Consider the following 19,443-nt stretch of genomic DNA (forward strand, 5'->3'; position numbering starts at 1 on the left):
TTTTTTTTTTTAGTTTTTTTTTTAGTTTTTTAGTTTACAGAGACAAGGTTTCTCTGTAGCTTTGGAGCCTGTCCTGGCACTAGCTCTTGTAGACCAGCTGGCCTCGAACTCACAGAGATCCGCCTGCCTCTGCCTCCCAAGTGCTGGGATTAAAGGCGTGCGCCACCACCGCCCAGCTGGGGGTGGTAGTTTGAATGTAATTGGCCCCCATAAGCTCATAAGGAGTAACATTATTAGAAGGTGTGGCTTTGTTGGAGGAAGTGTGTCACTGTGGGGGCGGGCTTTAAGGTTGTCTATGCTCAGGAAACTGCCCAGTGTCTCAGTTGGCTTCCTGTTGCCCACATGATGTAGGAGTCTCAGCTACTCCTCCAGCACCATGTCTACCATGACATCGCCATGCATGCCATGTGTGACAGTCAGAGGACAACTTGGGGCATTCAGTTCTCTTCTTTGACTATGCGGCTCCCAGGGATCAGGGAGCCAGGCTTGGTGGCAGGCACCTTTGCTCACTGAGCCATCTCTCCAGCCCTCACCTGTGTTTATACTTACTTCACTGTATGTATGTATGTATGTATGTATGTATGTATGTATGTATGTATGTATGATGTATGTATGTATGTGTGGTGGAGACAATACAATAATTTGCTCACCCCTCCCCAACTCTACACCAACTGCAGTACTCAAGCTGTGGAAGCTGGCATGTGCAACACACAGGAGCTCCTCCTCCTGATTACCTAGATTTAATAAAGTAAGAGAAATGGTGGCGGTGCAGGTTAAATTTAGAAGCGCGCCACGTCTTCAATAATGATGTTTTAAGGACACAAAATAATGCACCAAAAACCAAAGCATCTATTTAAAGACTGTCATCTAGACCCACGGAAACCTCACACACCTCCAATGAACATTTTTTTTGTCTTTTTTTTCCCAGAATTTTGAAGCTGAAGAACATTTTTAAAAAGATTTATTTATTTATGCATAAATGCTCTATTTGTGTATATGCCTGCATGACAGGAGAGAGCATCAGAGTCCATTTTAGAGGATTGTGAGTCACTGTGTGGGTGCTGGGAATTGAACTAAGGACCTCTGGAACAGTCGCCAGAACTCTTAACCACTGAGCCATCTTTCCAGCCCCAACGAATGAGATTTTAATATTGTCTTCACTGTTTTACTTCTGGGCCTTCAAGAGAAGAGAAAAGTCAACATTCGTCTTGGCTTTGCCAGTCACAACCACATACTGGCTAGAACACGAGGATTCTGTGGAGTCAAGTAGGAAATTCCATGATGAATACTTCATGTGCTATTGCTGTAAACAGTGTTCTCGTGTGAGTATACATGTACATGTGTGGATCTGTGTATTTATCCACAAAAATGCTTTCCCTTAGACGTTGGCAAGTTTCCTGACTCCCTAAGAGGCACAGTGGTTTCACATCCACCATCAGAAGGTGTTAAGGCTTTCAGTAGTGAGGGGCTACAAGTGACTGAATTCACAGGATAAATCAATTGCTTGAGGTGGGATCAAGGAACTCTATTTGCTGTGTGATGGAGAGAGCAGCAGGGACCAGAGACCATGGGGTGGGAATGACAACCTGGAGGGTGCAGTCAAAACTGTTTTAGTCAAGATGGGGAAAAAAAAAGTCTGAACATAAACATGGTGAGCTGACCCATCAGTTCCCACTGCCCTTTAGTGCATGGGTCATGGGAGAACGAGTAGCCTCCGTCTTTTAGATTACAGAGAAAGTTGTGTGTTCAAGAAACAATCTGGTTTTAATGCACCACAGTTCTCACTGAGTGAGAGGAAAGTGGGTACATCGGGTGGCACAGTCACTATTTCTGTTTTGATTTTTGTTCGTTTGAGACCAGGTTTCACTATGTAGCTCAGGCTGGCCTGGAACTCACGGTCTTTCTGCCTCAGCTTCCTGAGTGATGAGACAGCAGACTTGTACCACCATGCCCCGCTCAATCAATGTTTCTGAACTAGACAGGTAAGAATTACGGCTCTGCCACTTTCTAGATATATGACAGCAGGCAAGTCACCACTCAGTCTGAGCTTTCCTGCAAACTATCACCGCCTGCTCAAAAGATACTGGACTAAAACTCTGAGCACAGTGAGGACATGGTAACTAACCTTCAGATAACAGCGTACGTATTAAGTACTTAAGTGAAAAAAACAGGGCACATAATTATACAATTACAATTATTCATGAGGGATAAAGGAACCCTTCTTAGTAATGGTGGTTACTGGGTGGCAGGACAATTTTTCTGCTGTTTTTGTTTGTTTGTTTGTTTTTGAGACGGGGTCTTAGTATGCAGTCCTGGTTGGTGTAGACCAGGCTGGTTGGTGTAGACCAGGCTGGCCCTTGAACTCAGAGATCTGCCTGCTTCTGCTTCTCGAGAGCCGTGACTAAAAGCTTGAGCCACCACACCCAGCTAGGACAGAGTTTTTAATACAATACTCAAATTTTTCTACAATAAACTCATTTGAATTTTGACCCTGAAAGTATCTTTAAGCTTAGTATAGTGTCTCATTCCTACAACTCTAGCATCAGGGAGGCTGAGGCAGGAGGACTGTGGTAAATTTAAGATCAGTCTGGACTATAGTGTAGGTTTTAGGCTTCTGAGACCTTGCGAGAGAGAGAGAGAGAGAGAGAGAGAGAGAGAGAGAGAGAGAGAGAGAGAGAGAGAGAGAGAGNCGGGAGGCAGAGGCAGGCACATGTCTGGGAGTTCGAGACCAGCCTGGTCTACAAGAGCTAGTTCCAGGACAGGCTCCGAAACCACAGAGAAACCCTGTCTCGAAAAGCCGAAAGAAAAAAAAAAGAAAATCCAAAACCTTTTTTTAAAATGATTTTTATTTGCTTTGTTTTGGTGTTTTACCTGCGTATATGTCTGTGTGAGGGTGTCAGATCTTGGAGTTATAGACAGTTGTTAGCTGCCATGTGGTTTCTGGGAATGAACCCCAGCCCTCTGTAAGAGCAGTCAATGTCTTAACCATTGAGCCATCTCTAGTCCTGAAAATCCAAAAACCTTCTGAGACCTTGCAAGAAAAAAATGTCATTCAGAAGACATAAAAAAGCCAGGTACGGACTGGAGACAGTCCAGGGCTACCTCTGCCCCCTAGGGCTTATTCATACATGCACAGACACATACATAAATAAATATTTAAATATTTTTATTTTGTATTTGAAACCCCACATGTGATGGCACATACCTGTATCTGGACACTTGAGAGGCAGGGCAGGAGGACAGATTAAATGTTAAAGGCCAGCAGCATGGCTGGTCTACACAGTGAATTTGAAGGTAGTCAGGCTTGTAAAGCCAAGACTCTGACTCAAAACAAAAACAAATGCAAAAAAATCCCCAAGACCAATATAATAATATAAAAAGGATCTATATTCTTAGAACATGGAACAAAACGTCTTCTTGCTACACATATATTTGACATAGCCTAATTATTTGCAAAGAATGGAGGAATGGAGGCAGAGGCAGGTGGATTTTGTAGTAGGTTCAAGTCCAGCCTGATCTACATATAAGTTGTAGGCCAGCCAGGGCAACAGTCAAATTCTGTCTCCCCCCAAAATGGGGGGGGGGGAGAGAGAGGGATGGCTCAGAGGCCAAGAGCACCCGCTGTCCAGAAGCTTAGGGCTTCATTCCCAGCACCCAGATGGGGGCCACAGTCATCTGTAACTCCTATGCTGGTGGACCCAATGTCCTTCTCTAGCGTCTCAGGCAGCAGGTACACACGGTACACATACACACCACAGGTAAAACATGCATACACATAAAAACAAATACATCTTAACATCAAGAACAGATGCCAAGCTCAAAGCTCTCTCCTCACCTATTTCCTGTCTTACCCCGTGAGTTTTCGATGTCAGGAGGACATGAGTAAGGAACAAAGAGGCTATAAATTAACCTAAACATGACTCAAATATTTATGTATTCATTAAAGTTTTACCTATTATCCATCTTAGAGTTCTAGGTGTTAATAGCAACTCTAAATGAAAGTCAAATATAAGCATTTACATAAAAGCATTAGAAGATGATTAATAGGCATTTCCACACAGCTGCAATCTAAATCTGCACTTCTAGAGATGAAAAAAAAAAAAAACAACTAAAAACATTTACCTATGCTAATCCTCACGAAACTGCAGAGAGAACACCCTCCAGTTTTCCATGCACTCAACTGTGCTAACAGTGTTTTCGTTACTGAGGTCACACCCCACACTCCAGATTTTGACAACGCATCACAATTGGGCACCCTTGAAAATCAGGCTGATTTCCATAATAATTCCTTGAATATTTATGTGTTGGGTTCCAGAAGAAGAGAGTGATTTGATCAACCCATGTTAACAAATTCCCATTTATGAGTTTTAGTGTTATCTGGAAGGCATTTTCCAGTTGCATGGGGCCTGAACTTGAGACGCCCTAAGAAGTCGATGGACTTAGGTAGGAAATGTTTTTTTCAGAAAAGTGATTTATCTATGCTGACTGAAAGCTGGGCCACTGGCAGCTCAGATCCAGTTACGATTCCTAAAACACATCCAGGCTGGTTTTATCTGATGCCTCTGCAGGAATTGAGGCCACGCATTGATGCACTGAAGATAAAATCAATTTGAAAATTTCCTAAATCAAATACCAATCCTGGGGTAATACTCTATGTGCAGGAAAGGCAGCCAACAGTAATAAGAAGCCAATTATAAACTATAAACCACTCGGCTCAAATGTCCTGGTTTGTTACTGGCAAGGCCCATTACACACAGTTTGCACAAGTTGAAGCCACTGACAAGTCAGAATTGCTAAACACACGCATATGCACAAGCATGCCAACCCTCTCCAGCCCCCGCACTGAATATAAGGATGCAGCTCAATTAACAAGCGCTCCTTTGCAACGTCCTATGCCCAAGAAATCCCCAGCAGATCGCTTCCCAGTCTACAAAGCGGTCCAGCTGGGCAGCAAAGGGCCCAGTTTAGTCAGTTCCAGGATTAGTATCCTGACCCTGCCAGGGCTTGCTCACTCTTTCTTTACTTTGTAGTTTCTCGCTTATAAATGGGACCAGCAGTGAGGCCTATGAAGACTAATTCCAACAAGCATGACAAACCCTAAGAACAGTAAAACTAGACAGATACTGGTAGTGTTAGTCCCTTGCTTTTCCCTATTTCTAACTCCCTACCTTTAAAACAGGGAGAGACCAGTGCCACAGTGTGCTACACCTGCCAGTGGCCTCTCGCAGGGCAGATGGCAGAGCTGCAAGCCTGAAGTATTCTAATTGCTTTCTGTCTATGTGATCTGTGGAGAGTGGAGACAGGTGGGCGTGGGAAAGGTTAACTACACCTTTCTATGGCCACCAGTTAACTCCTTGGACTGTTAACTGAAAATATACTGCTTGCCTTTCACACAGATCTACAGTGTTGGTGAGAAGTGACTTTTTCTACCCTAGGCCTCTCTTGCTCCCTCGTTAAGGCTCGAAACTTGTCCTGGACCACGGCACTGGTCACTAGCCATTAGGATCCCTCAGCTTCTAGCCTCTCCAGTTCATTCTTATTTAGTTGGCTGACACATACCATATGCACAGTACAGATCAGTCACACCTTACAAATATAGCCTCTAACTCAAGGAGATTCTTACATAACCTTTTCTGTACAGAGATCTGACCTTGTAACTGCTGGGACTGCCGACCTTCAGTGGCTCTGCTCTGCAACCAGCAACACTCTGCAGGAAGAAGCTCCTATGCAGCTGGTGAGTGTGCTGGATGTCATTCCGATCCCGTGATCCCAGCCCCTGGGACGCTGAGACAGGAGGATTGGAAATTCCAGCCTAAACTAGCCATAATCTTGTCTCAAAAACAAAACTGGTAGTACAGACTTCTGACACCAGCACTCAGGAGGTGGAGGCCGTAAGATTAGGAATTCAACACCATTCTCCACCATTCACAGCCCATTCAAGGCCAGCCTGGGTGATATAAGACCCTGTCTCAAAAAAAAAAAAAAAAAAAAAAAAAAAAAAAAGAACCCTCCAAATGATATCAATGATATCTAGACATGAATATTTTTAATATAACACATGACTAAACCTATCCCCTCAAGAAATACACTGCCCATTTACTGAGATGTCTGCCATAAATCACATCACAAACCACCTACGCAAATATACTCATTGGGTCTGCACTGCTGTGCCCACACAAACCACCTGAAACACGGGCTCTTTCTGCAGTCCCTGGCCATCCCACCTAATGTCACTGTAGTCACCGCTTACTGTGCTCTGTGCTTTCCCTCCTGTTTTCCCAGCACTCATCACGATCTGAAAACTTATCCAGAATTGACCAGTTTGTCATGTTCCCCTCCATATTTTCAGTGCCTACAACGGGGGAAAACGGGTGGTGGGGCATCATTTTCCCTCTCAGAGGGGGTTCAGTGTCAGCACTCAACAAGCTGTTTTTTTTTTTAGATTTATTTATTATGTATACAACATTCTGCCTCCATGTATGCCGGCACGCCAGAAGAGGGCGCCAGATCTCAGTACAGATGGTTGTGAGCCACCATGTGGTTGCTGGGAATTGAACTCAGGACCTCTGGAAGAGCAGCCAGTGCTCTTAACCTCTGAGCCATCTCTCCAGCCCCTCAACAAGCTGTTTAATCTCCAAATATGACAAGAGCTATGTAGCCCAGGTTAGACCAAACTCAAGGCCTCCACCTTGCAAAGGCTGAAATTATAGGTGTATGCCACCACAATGAGCCCCTTGGTTATTAGGAAACCCCAGTAACATGTAGAAGAAGCCACTGGGAGTTCTAGGCAAACCTGGGTCATATGGCCCAAAACAAAAAAATAAAATAAAATAAAAATAAAGAGCTGGCAAGATGACTCAGAAGGTAAAGGTGGTTGGCATCATGCCCTGACAACCCCAATTCAATTCATAGGACCCACATGGTGGGAGAACCAACTCTTGCAAGTTGTCCTCTGACTTCCACACAAATGCTGTAGAGTACACATGCACATACGTGTGCATGCTTGCAAGTGCACACATACACACAAATGTAATTTCTTAAGTTTCAAAGTCAGGTGTAGTGGTACACACCTTTAATCCCAGTACTTGGGAGGCAGAAGGCATTCAATGTCAGCCTTGTCTACCAAGTGAGCTCCAGGACAACCAAAGCTAGCTACATAGTGAGACTCCAGTTTGGACAGGGATTAAAAAAAAATGGTTTACAGTGAAGTATGACACACACCTGTCACCCAGCACTATCACCAGGGTGGGCACTCCAGGCTAGTCTGACCAGAGTGAAACCTTTTTACAAAACAAAGAGTGGAGCCGGGCGGTGGTGGCGCACGCCTTTAATCCCAGCACTCGAGAGGCAGAGGCAGGCAGATCTCTGGGAGTTCGAGACCGGCCTGGTCTACAAGAGCTAGTTCCAGGACAGGCTCCAAAACCACAGAGAAACCCTGTCTCGAAAAAACAAATAAACAAAAAAACAAAAACAAAAAAAAAGAGTGGAAGTTCTCATGCTGTAGTTCTGTAGATCCCAGTGGAAACAAAGCCCAGGTGCTGCAGCTCCTCCTTGGATCTTCCCACTGTTGAAAGGCAGTGTTTAAAAGAATACAGTTTCCGTGTAATTATTTCAGGCATAAGCTACCCATGCGGGCGGCCGGGTGCCGGGGATGCAGCCCCACCGCTCCTATTTCAACAGAGTGGCACCCAACGTGCTAATGAACTCCACATAAAACCTGAGAGGGCTTAAAAAGGAGAGAGAATTTAAGACAGCTTTTTGCTGTTTGTGGGTTGTGTACTGCAAAGAAAACTTGCTTTCTTTGGGCCCTAGGTACTGCCAGTAATGCTGGCTTGTGGCCTTCATCCATCTTCAAAGCCAGCAATTGTCCTGATCAGCCAGGTCACCTAGGAAGTGCCTATTTTGACAACACAATCACATTCACCAACTCACCTCACCCTCAGGTTCATATTCATAGGGCCCAGGGACTTATGGTGTGTACAACTTTGAGGGACCATTAAGTCAAAATGTCACTAATTCCATCACGTAGACATGCCCAAAGCTTGGAGAATCTATCATTGAACTAGGTACAACAGAGCTTCTGGCAATCCCACCAGGCGGTGGTGATACATGCCATTAATCCCAGCACTCAAAAGGCAGAGGCAGGCAGATCTCTGAGAGTTGGAGGACAACATGGTCTACAGAGCAAGCTCCAGGACAGCCAGAAATGTTAGAGAAATCCTGTCTCAACCACAACACCCCTCATCAGCCCCCCCCCCCCCAAAAAAAAGGACAAATCCAGGGAGGTCAAAATCTTCACTGGGCACCAGCAAGTATAATGAATTCCTAACTCCCAGCACTTAAAAGAGGATGATAAAAACCCCAAGATGAGACTAACCTCGTCTAAATAAAAAGGGGCAGGATGAAAAAAAACCCAAGATGAGAGTAGCCTAGTCTAAATAAATTTTAGACCAGCTTAGACTAAAAAGACCCTGTCTCAAAAACAAATTAAAAAAAAAATCACAAAAGAAAATCTTTGCTGGACAGATTCAAGAGAATACAGGTTTGGTTTTACTAGTTAAGGAAGCTTGATGGTAGTGTTTGCCTAGCATGCTAAAAATCTTAAATCTAATTCCCAGTAAAAGGGATGGAGGGCAAGGGTGGAGAAGGTAGGCATGGAATCAACCAGGTTTCTATCTTTTTACATGTGTACAGCTACACACATGTAGCATAGCATGGGCTCCTAGAATCAAAACTGTTAGGCTTGGTAGCACTTGCCTGTAACTTGCTGAGCCATCTTGCTTGAGTTCCTCAAAAAGATGTTTCTCTTTTTCAGTTTTTCAAGACAGGATTTGTGTAGGCTTGGCTGTCCAGGGACTAGCTCTGTAGACCAGACTGGCCTCAAACTCAAACTCACCTGCCTCTGCCTCCAGAAGACTTGAACCAACACCTCCTGGCAGGGTTTTTTTTTTTTTTTTTTTTTTTTTTTGACAGGTTGTCTCTACATATCCCTGATTATCCTGTAACTGACCAAGGAGGTCTTGAACTCACAGGGATCCGCCTGTCACCAGAAGCTGGAATTAAAGGAATGAGCAACCAGGTCCAGCTGATTTTTTTTTAATGCAAGAAATAGCATATTTATAGGTTGGTGGGAATGATCTAGAAAGAAAATGAAAAGGGCATCAGAGAAAGGAATTTAAATCTGAACCCTTTATTCAAATAAGGGATGAAGTCAAATAGATGAAAAAACAAAAACAAAACCTGAGTGAGAGGGCTGGGCAGATACTTGGTGGTTAAGTGCTTTGCTGGTTCTGCAGAGGACACAGATTCTGGAAGCACCAGTTCCAGGAGATCCAATTTTCAGCTTCCTTGGACCCAGCATACATGTGGTACACACAAACTGAAGCAGGCACACATATATGCACACTTTTTAAACCCTAAAAATAGTGTTTATAGAACAGACCCTTTAAACAGGGGTCCAATGTGTTGGTTATTAACAATTTAATTGTCCACCATAGATGGGTGAGACGTGTGTCAGAGAGCTGTGAAGGTTTTTAGAGCTTTGGTTCAGTGTTGGCACACTAGCCAAGACAGTGTTTGCTTGTAGTTGTTCCAAAGCATCACGGTTGAGACTATGCAGCACTATCAGTGCTAACCTGGGAGCTTCCAGACAGTTCTGTTCTGCCTTCCATCTCTCCACAGAAGGGCTGGATCATAAATATCCAGCTCTTTAAGTGGCTCCAGGGATGAACCCAGCCTTTTTCCCGCTGAGCAGTCTTTCTGGCCCTTTGTTGTTGGTGGTTTTTTTTTTTTTTTTTTTTCTTCCCTTTCGAGACAGGGTTTCTCTGTAGCTTTTGGTTCCTGTCCTGGAACTAGCTCTTGTAGACCAGGCTGGCCTCGAACTCACAGAGATCCGCCTGCCTCTGCCTCCCAAGTGCTGGGATTAAAGGCGTGCACCACCACCACCCGGCTGGCCCTTTGTTTCTAGGTTTAAAAACCAATCAGCTAAAAAGAGGGTGGGGAAAAGGCATTAAAGATATTGGGACCCTCCAAGAATAAAGAGTAAATCAGACAGATGTAGCAGGTCTGTGAGACAATGGCACGAGGCCACAAAACTTTAGACTCATCAGCATATTTAGCTGCACAATTTCAGAGATGGTGGAATACTTGGCTTAACCACACATAGTACAGGCAGAATGACAAGGTGTAACAATTTCCCGTAGAGCTAAGAGCAATTATCACAACCAGCCACAGAATCCAAGGGGGCTAATACAGAGGACAAGGTTAACACTAAACTGTAGGACGAACAGCTTGTAGCTGACAGAGCACAAAGCCATCCACAGCTAAGACAGGCTCTTGTCATGTAGCCCAGGGTAGCCTTGAATGCCCTGATCGATTCTTCATGCCCCTAGCCAGAGTGCTTAGATTACAGATGATAACCCCACACCCAGCTTCTACCCACTATAACTTTGTTTCCTTACAACTGAGGTCCTCTAAAGTAGCATTCATCTTTTCTTTGTACCTTGGCACTTATCTAGTTTACCAGTGACTAAAGAGAAATTATATGATACATAAAGCAGCTAATTCTCCACTTTTAAGAGTTTAAAGAAAAATTGTAATGCCTTATCCAAACCTATGATGTAAACAAATTCTTTAAACTGAGATGCTGGAATTACTATGTTGCACCCAAGAGTTGAACCAGAACTGTACTAGTTGTATCCGAACTGCAGTCAGGAACATCCTACGGAACACCTCTCACTTCACCTCTGGAAGCACATGATCAGGACACAACTCGGGCCTTGGGAATACCAGAGACAGGAGAGCAAACAAAGTCAATTTGGAGGTGGGAAAAAAAATGCACAAAGAGCATGTAAAATATGTTTTATTGTTCTTTAAAAGGGTTCAGGGTTTGGTTTTAAATCAGGCTGCACACCTTTCAAAAGTCTGACATTTCTCATCATGCCAAACTGGCTTTCGCTAGCAATACTTCATTAAATCAAAAAGAAAAATAAAAAAGTTTTAATTTTGAGGAAAAAAAAAGTCCAGTTCTGAGAACAATTAACATTAGTCTTATTTAAAGCAAAATGAGGGCTGTTTTATGATGTTTTATACACCCTTCTCCTCACACAGAACCATGAATGTAATTCTGTCCCAGGCAGGAACTGATACTGATGGACACCTACATGCACACACCCTCATAGGAGCACACATGCTCGTGCACAAATGCACACAGCAAAGTTTTGAGCATGTCTAGTGGAAAAAGCTTTGCTGGTTTTGATCAAAACCCCTGGAGTCAACAGTCAATCTAAACGTAGAGGGCAACATATTCTGATCTTGAGTCTATGTTAAAGCAATCTATTGTCATTTTCTGAAATAAGAAAATTTTGGATTGTATCATCATTTTCTACTTTAAATTCTAGAAACAATGTCAAAAAAAAAAAAGCATTATTTTTCATTTTCTGGAAGGCAGGAAGGATTCCACAGATCTAAACTGAGTTAAAAGCAGAACAATTCCAGCAATAGTAAAGAGGCAGCGCACAAAGCTGCCAGCATCTGAGGGACCAAATGAGATGCCGTCCATCCTACTGGCCTAGCTGATACTAACAAAACGGGAAGTTTATGGCTCTGCATAATAAATTCCCACTGGGACAAGATGATGATGCTAGGCCTGCACTCAGGGCTTGGGCAGCAGGGCACTGTCAAGTAAGGAACATTTAGGGGAAGAGGTCCAGAGTCTCTGGAGATGCCCCTCCACTTGCGTTGTCATTGACAGCCTGGCCAACTGTCTTCTGAAAACAGGGAAAAGCAGCTCTTCTGTGTCAGCCCACTTAACAGAGAACACAAAAAACGCTATCCCCTGATGCCATAGCGCAGTCCCACTGCCTGCTACAGCCTGTGGACACACACTCTCTAGGCATTACTGGCTTTGACAGTGATTTTTTTTCCCCCTTTAATCTCAGAAGACTCTATCAGTAACAAGGTAATAGGTGGTTACACTAACTATACCTACAGAGAATAATTTGTAAAACCACCACCAGATATTCCTCAAGACCAAAATACTGTAAATGTTCTGTAGCTCCTCTTTTCTGAAATCAGCTCTAAAGTTTTACTATTGCTTTCCCATGACACTGTCAGAGAGCAAATCCACAGCCCACGGCTCTACGGTTAGAAGCATCCTAACTCTCCTGGACATGCTATCGATGACCTAGAGTTGACTCTTCAATAAAGTTTCTGGGATGCCCACTCCTTCCAATGTTGGGAAAAAGGACTCTACTCTCAGCTAAGTTCCAGGAGACAGACTCCTCTTTAAGATGTCATTTCTACACCATTTACCAAAAAAGGCTCCTGGCTAACTTTCATACCTAATGTCAGATCAGGGTCATGAGAAAAAAAAACTAAGATGACCTCCCCACCAAAAACTCTTAGATGGTATAAAATATTTGTACTGCTTTTTCTTTGCTTTTTTTTTTTTTGGGGGGGGGGTGTTGTTTTTTTGTTTTTTTAATTTTCCTATAAGTGCCCAGGTGGGCTTAAGGCTGCCAGACACACATCTACAGCAACAAGGCTTCTTTCTATTCCATCTACATGTATCAGGAGGTGGAAGAAGGGGTAGGGGGCAGGAAGGAAGAGAGAAGATGGGGAAAATCCACCTCCCCAAATCACACAAGGAGACCTATGTGCCAAGCATAATGGAAGTGTGTGCTCCCCAACAACTGGCTCCACACTAGTTAATATTCTGCTGGTTTTCCTCAGACATCTATTTTGAAAAAAGTTTAAAAACACAGGAGATTCTGAAATAATTCAATCCTGGCAGAAATCAAAACTCCAAAACTAGGAGCAAAATCATCTTTCACTAAATTAATCCCTTTTCCTTTCTTCTTTTCTTAAACATTTTATTCGTGTTATAGAGGGATTTATCGTTTGCTTTCTTCTCAATCATCAGGAGTTGAGGAGTACTGAATCCATCACTACTTTGATGACACAGGTAAGATTCCAGATTCACATTTCCAGGTACCAAGAGTTCCCTCTAATGCCACGATCCAGTAAGCCTTCCTCTACTTCTACTGAACACAGCAATGCCCATTGGTATCTCTGAAGCGTAATCGCATCTTAGGTCGATATTTCTCCAAGTAAAGCAGCTGTTTGGAATTGAATGCTCCCCTTCTTTTTCTGAAAATACAAGAACAATACACTATTATCATGTAGCCAGAGCTGCATGGCTTACTGATATGTACTATTTATAGTATAATGCTTTCTAGCTAGCTCTCCCCAGATGAAAACCTGCATATTCCCCATACCACATCATTTTAAAAAGTGAGAACATGGAGGGTTTTTTTTTGGGGGGGGGGTATGTGTGTGAGATAAGGTTTCCCTGTGTAGCCCTGGCTGTCCTGGAACTTGCTTTATAACCAGGCTGTCCTCAAACTCATGAAGATCAGTTTGCCTCTGCCTCCTAAGTATTGGGATTAAAGGTGTCTGCCACTACCTACCTCTCTCCCTCCTCATCTCCCACCTCCCCTCCTCAACAGGGTTTCTCTGTGTAGCCCTGTCTGTTCTAGAACTCACTCTGTAGACCAGGCTGGCCTCAATTCAGAGACCCACCTGCCTCTGCCACTAAATTTGGTTAGATTACAGGCATGTATTACCACCGCCTGGCTGAGTGGAATGTCATTCTTTACCTGTAACAGTAGTTTATTTAAACAAAGATCAGCAAGGCTTATTGGTTTATCCAATTAGATGAACAGATTCTTTTTTAAAAAATATATCTTTAAAAAAAAAGATTTATTTATTTATTATGTATACAACATTCCTTCCATGTACACCTGCACACTAGAAGAGGGCACCAGATCTCATTAAAGATGGTTGTGAGCCACCATGTAGTTTCTGGGAATTGAACTCAGGACCTATGGAAGAGCAAGCAGAGCTCTTAACCACTGAGCCATCTCGCCAGCCCAGATGAACAGATTCTTCAGATCAGAATGAGAAACAAGTATTTAGTGCACTCTTTTTTTTTTTAATATTTATTTATTTATTATGTATACAATATTCTGTCTGTTTGCCTGAAGGCCAGAAGAGGGCGCCAGACCTCCTTACAGATGGTTGTGAGCCACCATGTGGTTGCTGGGAATTGAACTCAGGACCTTTGGAAGAGCAGGCAATGCCCTTAACCACTGAGCCATCTCTCCAGCCCCCTTTAGTGCACTCTTAAAAACTAAAACTAGATTATACTAAGACAAAGCCTCAGGTTCAGGACAGACTGAGGTGGCAGACAGTGGACACCACTGTCCCAGAGCTGAGAACCATACAGTTCATGTTTCCTGTCAGTCTTCTGTTTCCTTTGTTAAAGAAAGGAACAGCATGATCTATTTCAGACCAATGTCAGGAATGCCAGGTTACTAGCATTTTAATTTTGTATGACAACAGGTTGTTAAAAAGTACTAAGTGGTATCTGACATCCTCACACATACATGCAGGCAAAACACCAATGTGTTGTGAAGATTTGTCATTCATACTGGTTTAAAAAAAAAAAAAAACTGACTGGTCAGTAGCCAGACAAGAAGTATAGGCAGGGCAACCAGATTAGGAGAATTCTGGGAAGAGGAAAGGCTCTGTCTGCAGTCACCAGCTAGACACAGAGGAAGCAAGATGAGAATGCCTCACCAATAAAAGACAAGAATTATGGGTTAATTTAAGTTTTAAGAGCTAGTTAATAATAAGCCTAAGCTAATAGGCCAAATAGTTTATAGTTGTTAAAAGCCTCTGTGTGTTTCTTTGGGACTGAATGGCTGCAGGACCAAGTGGAACAGAAACTTCGTTGGTGCTATTATGGAATACACTGACCAATCTACTCACTGTCAAGATTCCTAGACATCCAACCATATACATGCCCAAATTTGACATCTAAATTAGAAGAACAATCTTATAAACTCCTGGTAGTCTTTGTCACTTGCCTTTATCTTTTCCTCTATTTTCAAATAGTATTTTAAACCCAAACCAGCCACTTCTTACATATTCCAAATGACTGTTTTCTATAACCTCTTCCTCATGCATACAACTTCATACTCACTGTCTTATAAACTGAACAGCATCTTCATACTTCATTCCACATTCAATCAACGCAAGTGCCACTAGCACAGGAGCCCTGCAGAGAGGAGGTCATCATCATAAGTATCCACAAGTCTTTAGAATGTAAAGGGATTTTTGTTTTTGTTTTTTGAACTGAATGCTTATATATTACCAACTTGAGCTTTATGCTGGGTGTGGTGGCACACGCCTTAAATAATCCCAGCATTTGGAAGATCTCTGTGAGTTCAAGGATAGCCTGGTCTACAGAGTGAGCTCTGAACAGACAGGATTATAACATAGAGACCTTGTCTCCAAAAAAGTTTAAAAACAGGAGAGAGAGGGGGAGAGAGAGAAGATAAAGAAAAAAAATAACTGAAGATTTTCCTCTTTAACTCAGTAATCTAATGTTTTCTTTTATTCTGAGACAAGGTCTCACGATGTAGACCAGGCTGGGCTCACATTCACTTATACTTAATTGTCTTTCCCTCCCAGCACCACTGTACTCAGCTTCCCTACACCCCACCCAAAGAAAAGTGTCTTGGAAAGCCCATTAATAGGACACCATCTCTGAATACTTGAGACAAGCAGTAAGCAGTGCTAACGGCCCAAGTCACCATCACCTTGAGGCAATGGCACCTCACAGTAATATTCTGAGTCACAGGGCACACCACAAATTGGCATTTAACCTTCTGTTGATCAAAGTGTTGAAACACTATCTCAAACAATACTTAGCCAAAAAAGAAAAAGAAAGGTTCTAAAATCAGTCAATTCTCATTGTCCCATACATCACTATTCAAGAGTTTAAAGTAACCTGTCAAATTCCCTTTCATCTCAATCCAAACTCAACTATGTACATATAGTTTAACCTCTAAAATTATTTTAATTTTAATTTGTTGCCCACTTAATGACCTAAATATGTCTATTTGTTGAAATGGGGTAGGGAATCCTCATTACAGGCAATATAACATTAGAATCAGATCCAGACCCAACACAACTGGCTCTTAAGAGAGCTTATTACACTGGCATTTGCTCGTTTTCTTTCCAGTAATTTAGCATCGTTTAGTTACTAAATGCAAATTCTACCAAGGTGAAATTTTCAATAGGTTTACTTAGATACAACGACTTCAGAAAAAAAAAGTAGAGTTTTTACCTTCCCAATCCTGCCACACAATGCACTGCAACACAGCAACCTGGCTCTTCACGAAATTTGGTTTTTAACAGATTTAGCCAATCATCTACTATTTGATTAGGGGGTGGAGCTCCATCATCAAATGGCCAATCCTGAAAAGAAATGACTTCGTATATTAAATTGGGACTAACACCCTAATACAGATGAACTGAAATTAGTAGTCAGGGCAGTCAGGCAGGCTTAACTGAATTAACTATATCACTTAAACCTATTTTTTTGTTTGTTTGTTTCTGAGATAGCGTTTCTTTGTGTGGCCTTAGCTGTCTTGGAATTTGCTTTGTAGCCCAGGATGGCCTCGAACTCATAGAGAGATATCTGCCTGCCTCTGCCTCCCAAGTGCTGGGATGTACCACCACCACCCAGCTCTGTACACCTATTCCTAACACAATTTTGATCACCGCTGAAAAACTATCCAAGACCAAAATTTGAATCTGCCAAGTAAGTCTCCTCAAATGAAATATAATCAATGTCATACACACCTAAAGACAGACAAATATACACATAATATACTGCTAACTGAACCTAGGGGCTTATTGATACTAGGCAAGCATTCTTACCACAACACCGAGCACTATCTTTCTTTTCTTTAAGATTTATTTTATTGGGGCTGGAGAGATGGCTCAGCGGTTAAGAGCATTGTCTGCTCTTCCAAAGGTCCTGAGTTCAATTCCCAGCAACCACATGGTGGCTCACAACCATCTGTAATGAGGTCTGGTGCCCTCTTCTGGCCTGCAGGCATACACACAGACAGACATTGTATACATAATAAATAAATAAATAAATAAATAAATAAATAAATAAATAAATAAATAAATGGTTTATTTTATTTATTATATATACAGTACTCTGTCTACATGTCTATCTGAACAACAGAAGAGGGCTCCAGATCTCATTATGGATGGCGGTGAGCCACCATGTGGTTGCTGGGAATTGAAGAGGAGTCAATGATTTTAACTTCTGAGTCATCTCTCCAACCTCCCCACACCCCTATCCCCGCCAAGCACTGTCTTAACCAAAATCTCTGTCACAAACTCAGATGTTGTATGGTCAGAGTAGCAGGTAGACATGATAGAAAAAAGACTACTAAAGCTGAGACCAAACATTGCTAACGTGGTCATGTGTGCCAGATGGAATCCCACTGGTTTATTCACAAGTGCTTCTGAGAATTATTCCCCTTGGCTAAAATATCTTTCCTTAGAAAAAGGTTTCCTGAAATCACCTTTATCATTTCTTTCTGAGATACTACTATATTTATGTGAATAAAATTAGTTTTAGGTGGGGAGAGATTAAACTACCCAAATTATACATATGTCAGTTAGTAAGGACAATGTCAATGATAGACTCCTGAGACTGTTTTCTTAAACATTCTCTTTATGGTCCCATGTAGTCTAAGCTGGTCTTGAACTTGAGAATCCTTCCACCTCCCAAATTCTAGGATTACAGACATGTGCTGAAATACCCTCCCCCACTTTTTTAGTGAAGAGACAGCGTCTCTAGATAGCCCTGCCAGGCCTTGAACTTCTCAGAGCCCTCTGTCCCCCATTGCTGGGACTAAAGGTGCGTGCCAACACGAGCACATCCAGCTCCTCCGTCCAGCATCGATCTGAACTGTCCTGCAGTCCGTGCACTTCCCTAACAGCACACCTGCTTGTCAAATCTTCCTTGATACTAGGCAAGAGCTCCTAGCCAGGTGGTGGTGGCGCACACCTTTAATCCCAGCACTTGATAGGCAGATCTCGGTGAGTCTGAAGCTAGCCTGGTCTAAGGAACTGGTTCCAAACAGGAAAACAGGCTCCAAAGCTACACAGAGAAACCCTGTCTCAAAAAACAAGCGAGTTCCTAATAACTCCAATAGAAATGGACAGGATTCATCACATTTTATGCACTCTTTCCTCCCTCTTAAAGGACAAAAATGAAATGGGGAATTGCCTAGTGGAGAGCTGACTTCCTCCAACACTTCCTTTACAGCACACCTGGATAAGGAACAATGCGCAGAACATGCTGCCCTTACTGAAAAGCAGTTTCTTTCTGTGGTTTTTTGTTTGGGTTTTTACATTTTTAGACAGGGTCATCTCAGTATACAGCCTTGGCTGGTCTGGAACTTATGTAGACCCAGGTTGGTTTTGATTGCACATATATTCACCTGCCTCTTCCTCTCAAGTATACCACCATTAGCTGTTTTACTTGTTCAATGTAATTCAAATTGGCTTCCCCACCTCCTGCCTCAGTTCCCAAGTGCCGGGATTCCAGGCACAGCCAACACAACAGCAGTCATTTTTTGTTTGTTTTTTTCTGTACAGGGTTTTGCTATAGCTTTGGAGCCTGTCCTGGAACTAGCTCTTGGAGGCCAAAGCTGGCCTCAAACTCAGATATCCGCCTGCCTCTGCTTCCCAAGTGCTGAGATTAACAGACTGACTTAACAACAGTCCCTTTCTTAAAAAGCATTATTATAATTTAGAGACATAAGAACCTATACACTAACGATACTGACATCACCACTAGCTAGCTTATCTCAATGTACCTGGCAAGAGCACTTAAGGAATTGTGCTTAATAGACTACCCTTCTAGAGGACTCTTTCCAAAACCTTTTTCCTGGGAAAATATAAATAAACCTGTGTAGGAAAAGGTAACTTCCCTATTTTCTTCAAGTTTAAGTTAGACCTTTAATTTTATCTGGGCAAATCTATTTAAAACAAAACAGAAAGCCAAACTTAAAGGATTGGAATAAATCCCAGACCTAACATTATCTTCTACAAACTAATTTAGGGTTGGTAGTTCATTCTGTTTTATAAAGGTGTTTGCCAACATTACTGATGCGAAGAGTATGGTCAATCCAAAGTCTTCTCATGCTGCTCATTATCAAAACAAGGTGATTTCTCGTGTACCCACTAAAGAACACAGAAGAGGGAAAAATTAACTCACATTCAGCTTAATTTCAGAATCTGAATCTTCTGTTTTTTGAAACAGGGTTTTATTATGAAGCTCTGGTTGGCCTTGACCTTCCTTCATTGTAGCCAATCTAGTCCTGAACTTGTAATTTTCCTGCTTAGCTTCCCAAGTGGTGGGTCAGAGATGCACCACAGTTCAAGATTCTAAAATCTTTCCTTAAAATACACAGGGCTGGGGGAGGGAGAGCTAAATGGTTCTACACATGAACACAATAATGAAAGAAAATCTTATTCATAGAAATTTAAAACAAGGTAGCGAGA

The 19,443-nt window shown here is 42.5% G+C and overlaps 1 protein-coding gene across 3 annotated transcripts in view; it reads right to left on the bottom strand.

Moving 5' to 3' along the window:
* Positions 1-10,845: 10,845 nt before the first annotated feature.
* The window catches only part of Ptp4a2 (protein tyrosine phosphatase 4A2), a 32,905-nt gene continuing 24,307 nt past the window's right edge, over positions 10,846-19,443 (bottom strand). For all 3 annotated transcript variants that reach the window (XM_050154452.1, XM_050154458.1, XM_050154463.1), the window contains 3 exons: positions 16,196-16,326; positions 15,047-15,121; positions 10,846-13,149 (listed from right to left, as the gene is read on the bottom strand). In XM_050154452.1, coding sequence (XP_050010409.1) covers positions 13,041-13,149; positions 15,047-15,121; positions 16,196-16,326 — 315 coding nt within the window. In that variant the 3' untranslated portion in view covers positions 10,846-13,040. The remainder of the gene's footprint in view (positions 13,150-15,046; positions 15,122-16,195; positions 16,327-19,443) is intronic.

Source organism: Alexandromys fortis, unplaced genomic scaffold (assembly GCF_014885135.2).
Source record: "Alexandromys fortis isolate MF-2015 unplaced genomic scaffold, M_Fortis_MF-2015_v1.1 scaffold_26, whole genome shotgun sequence".
Lineage (NCBI taxonomy): Eukaryota > Metazoa > Chordata > Mammalia > Rodentia > Cricetidae > Alexandromys > Alexandromys fortis.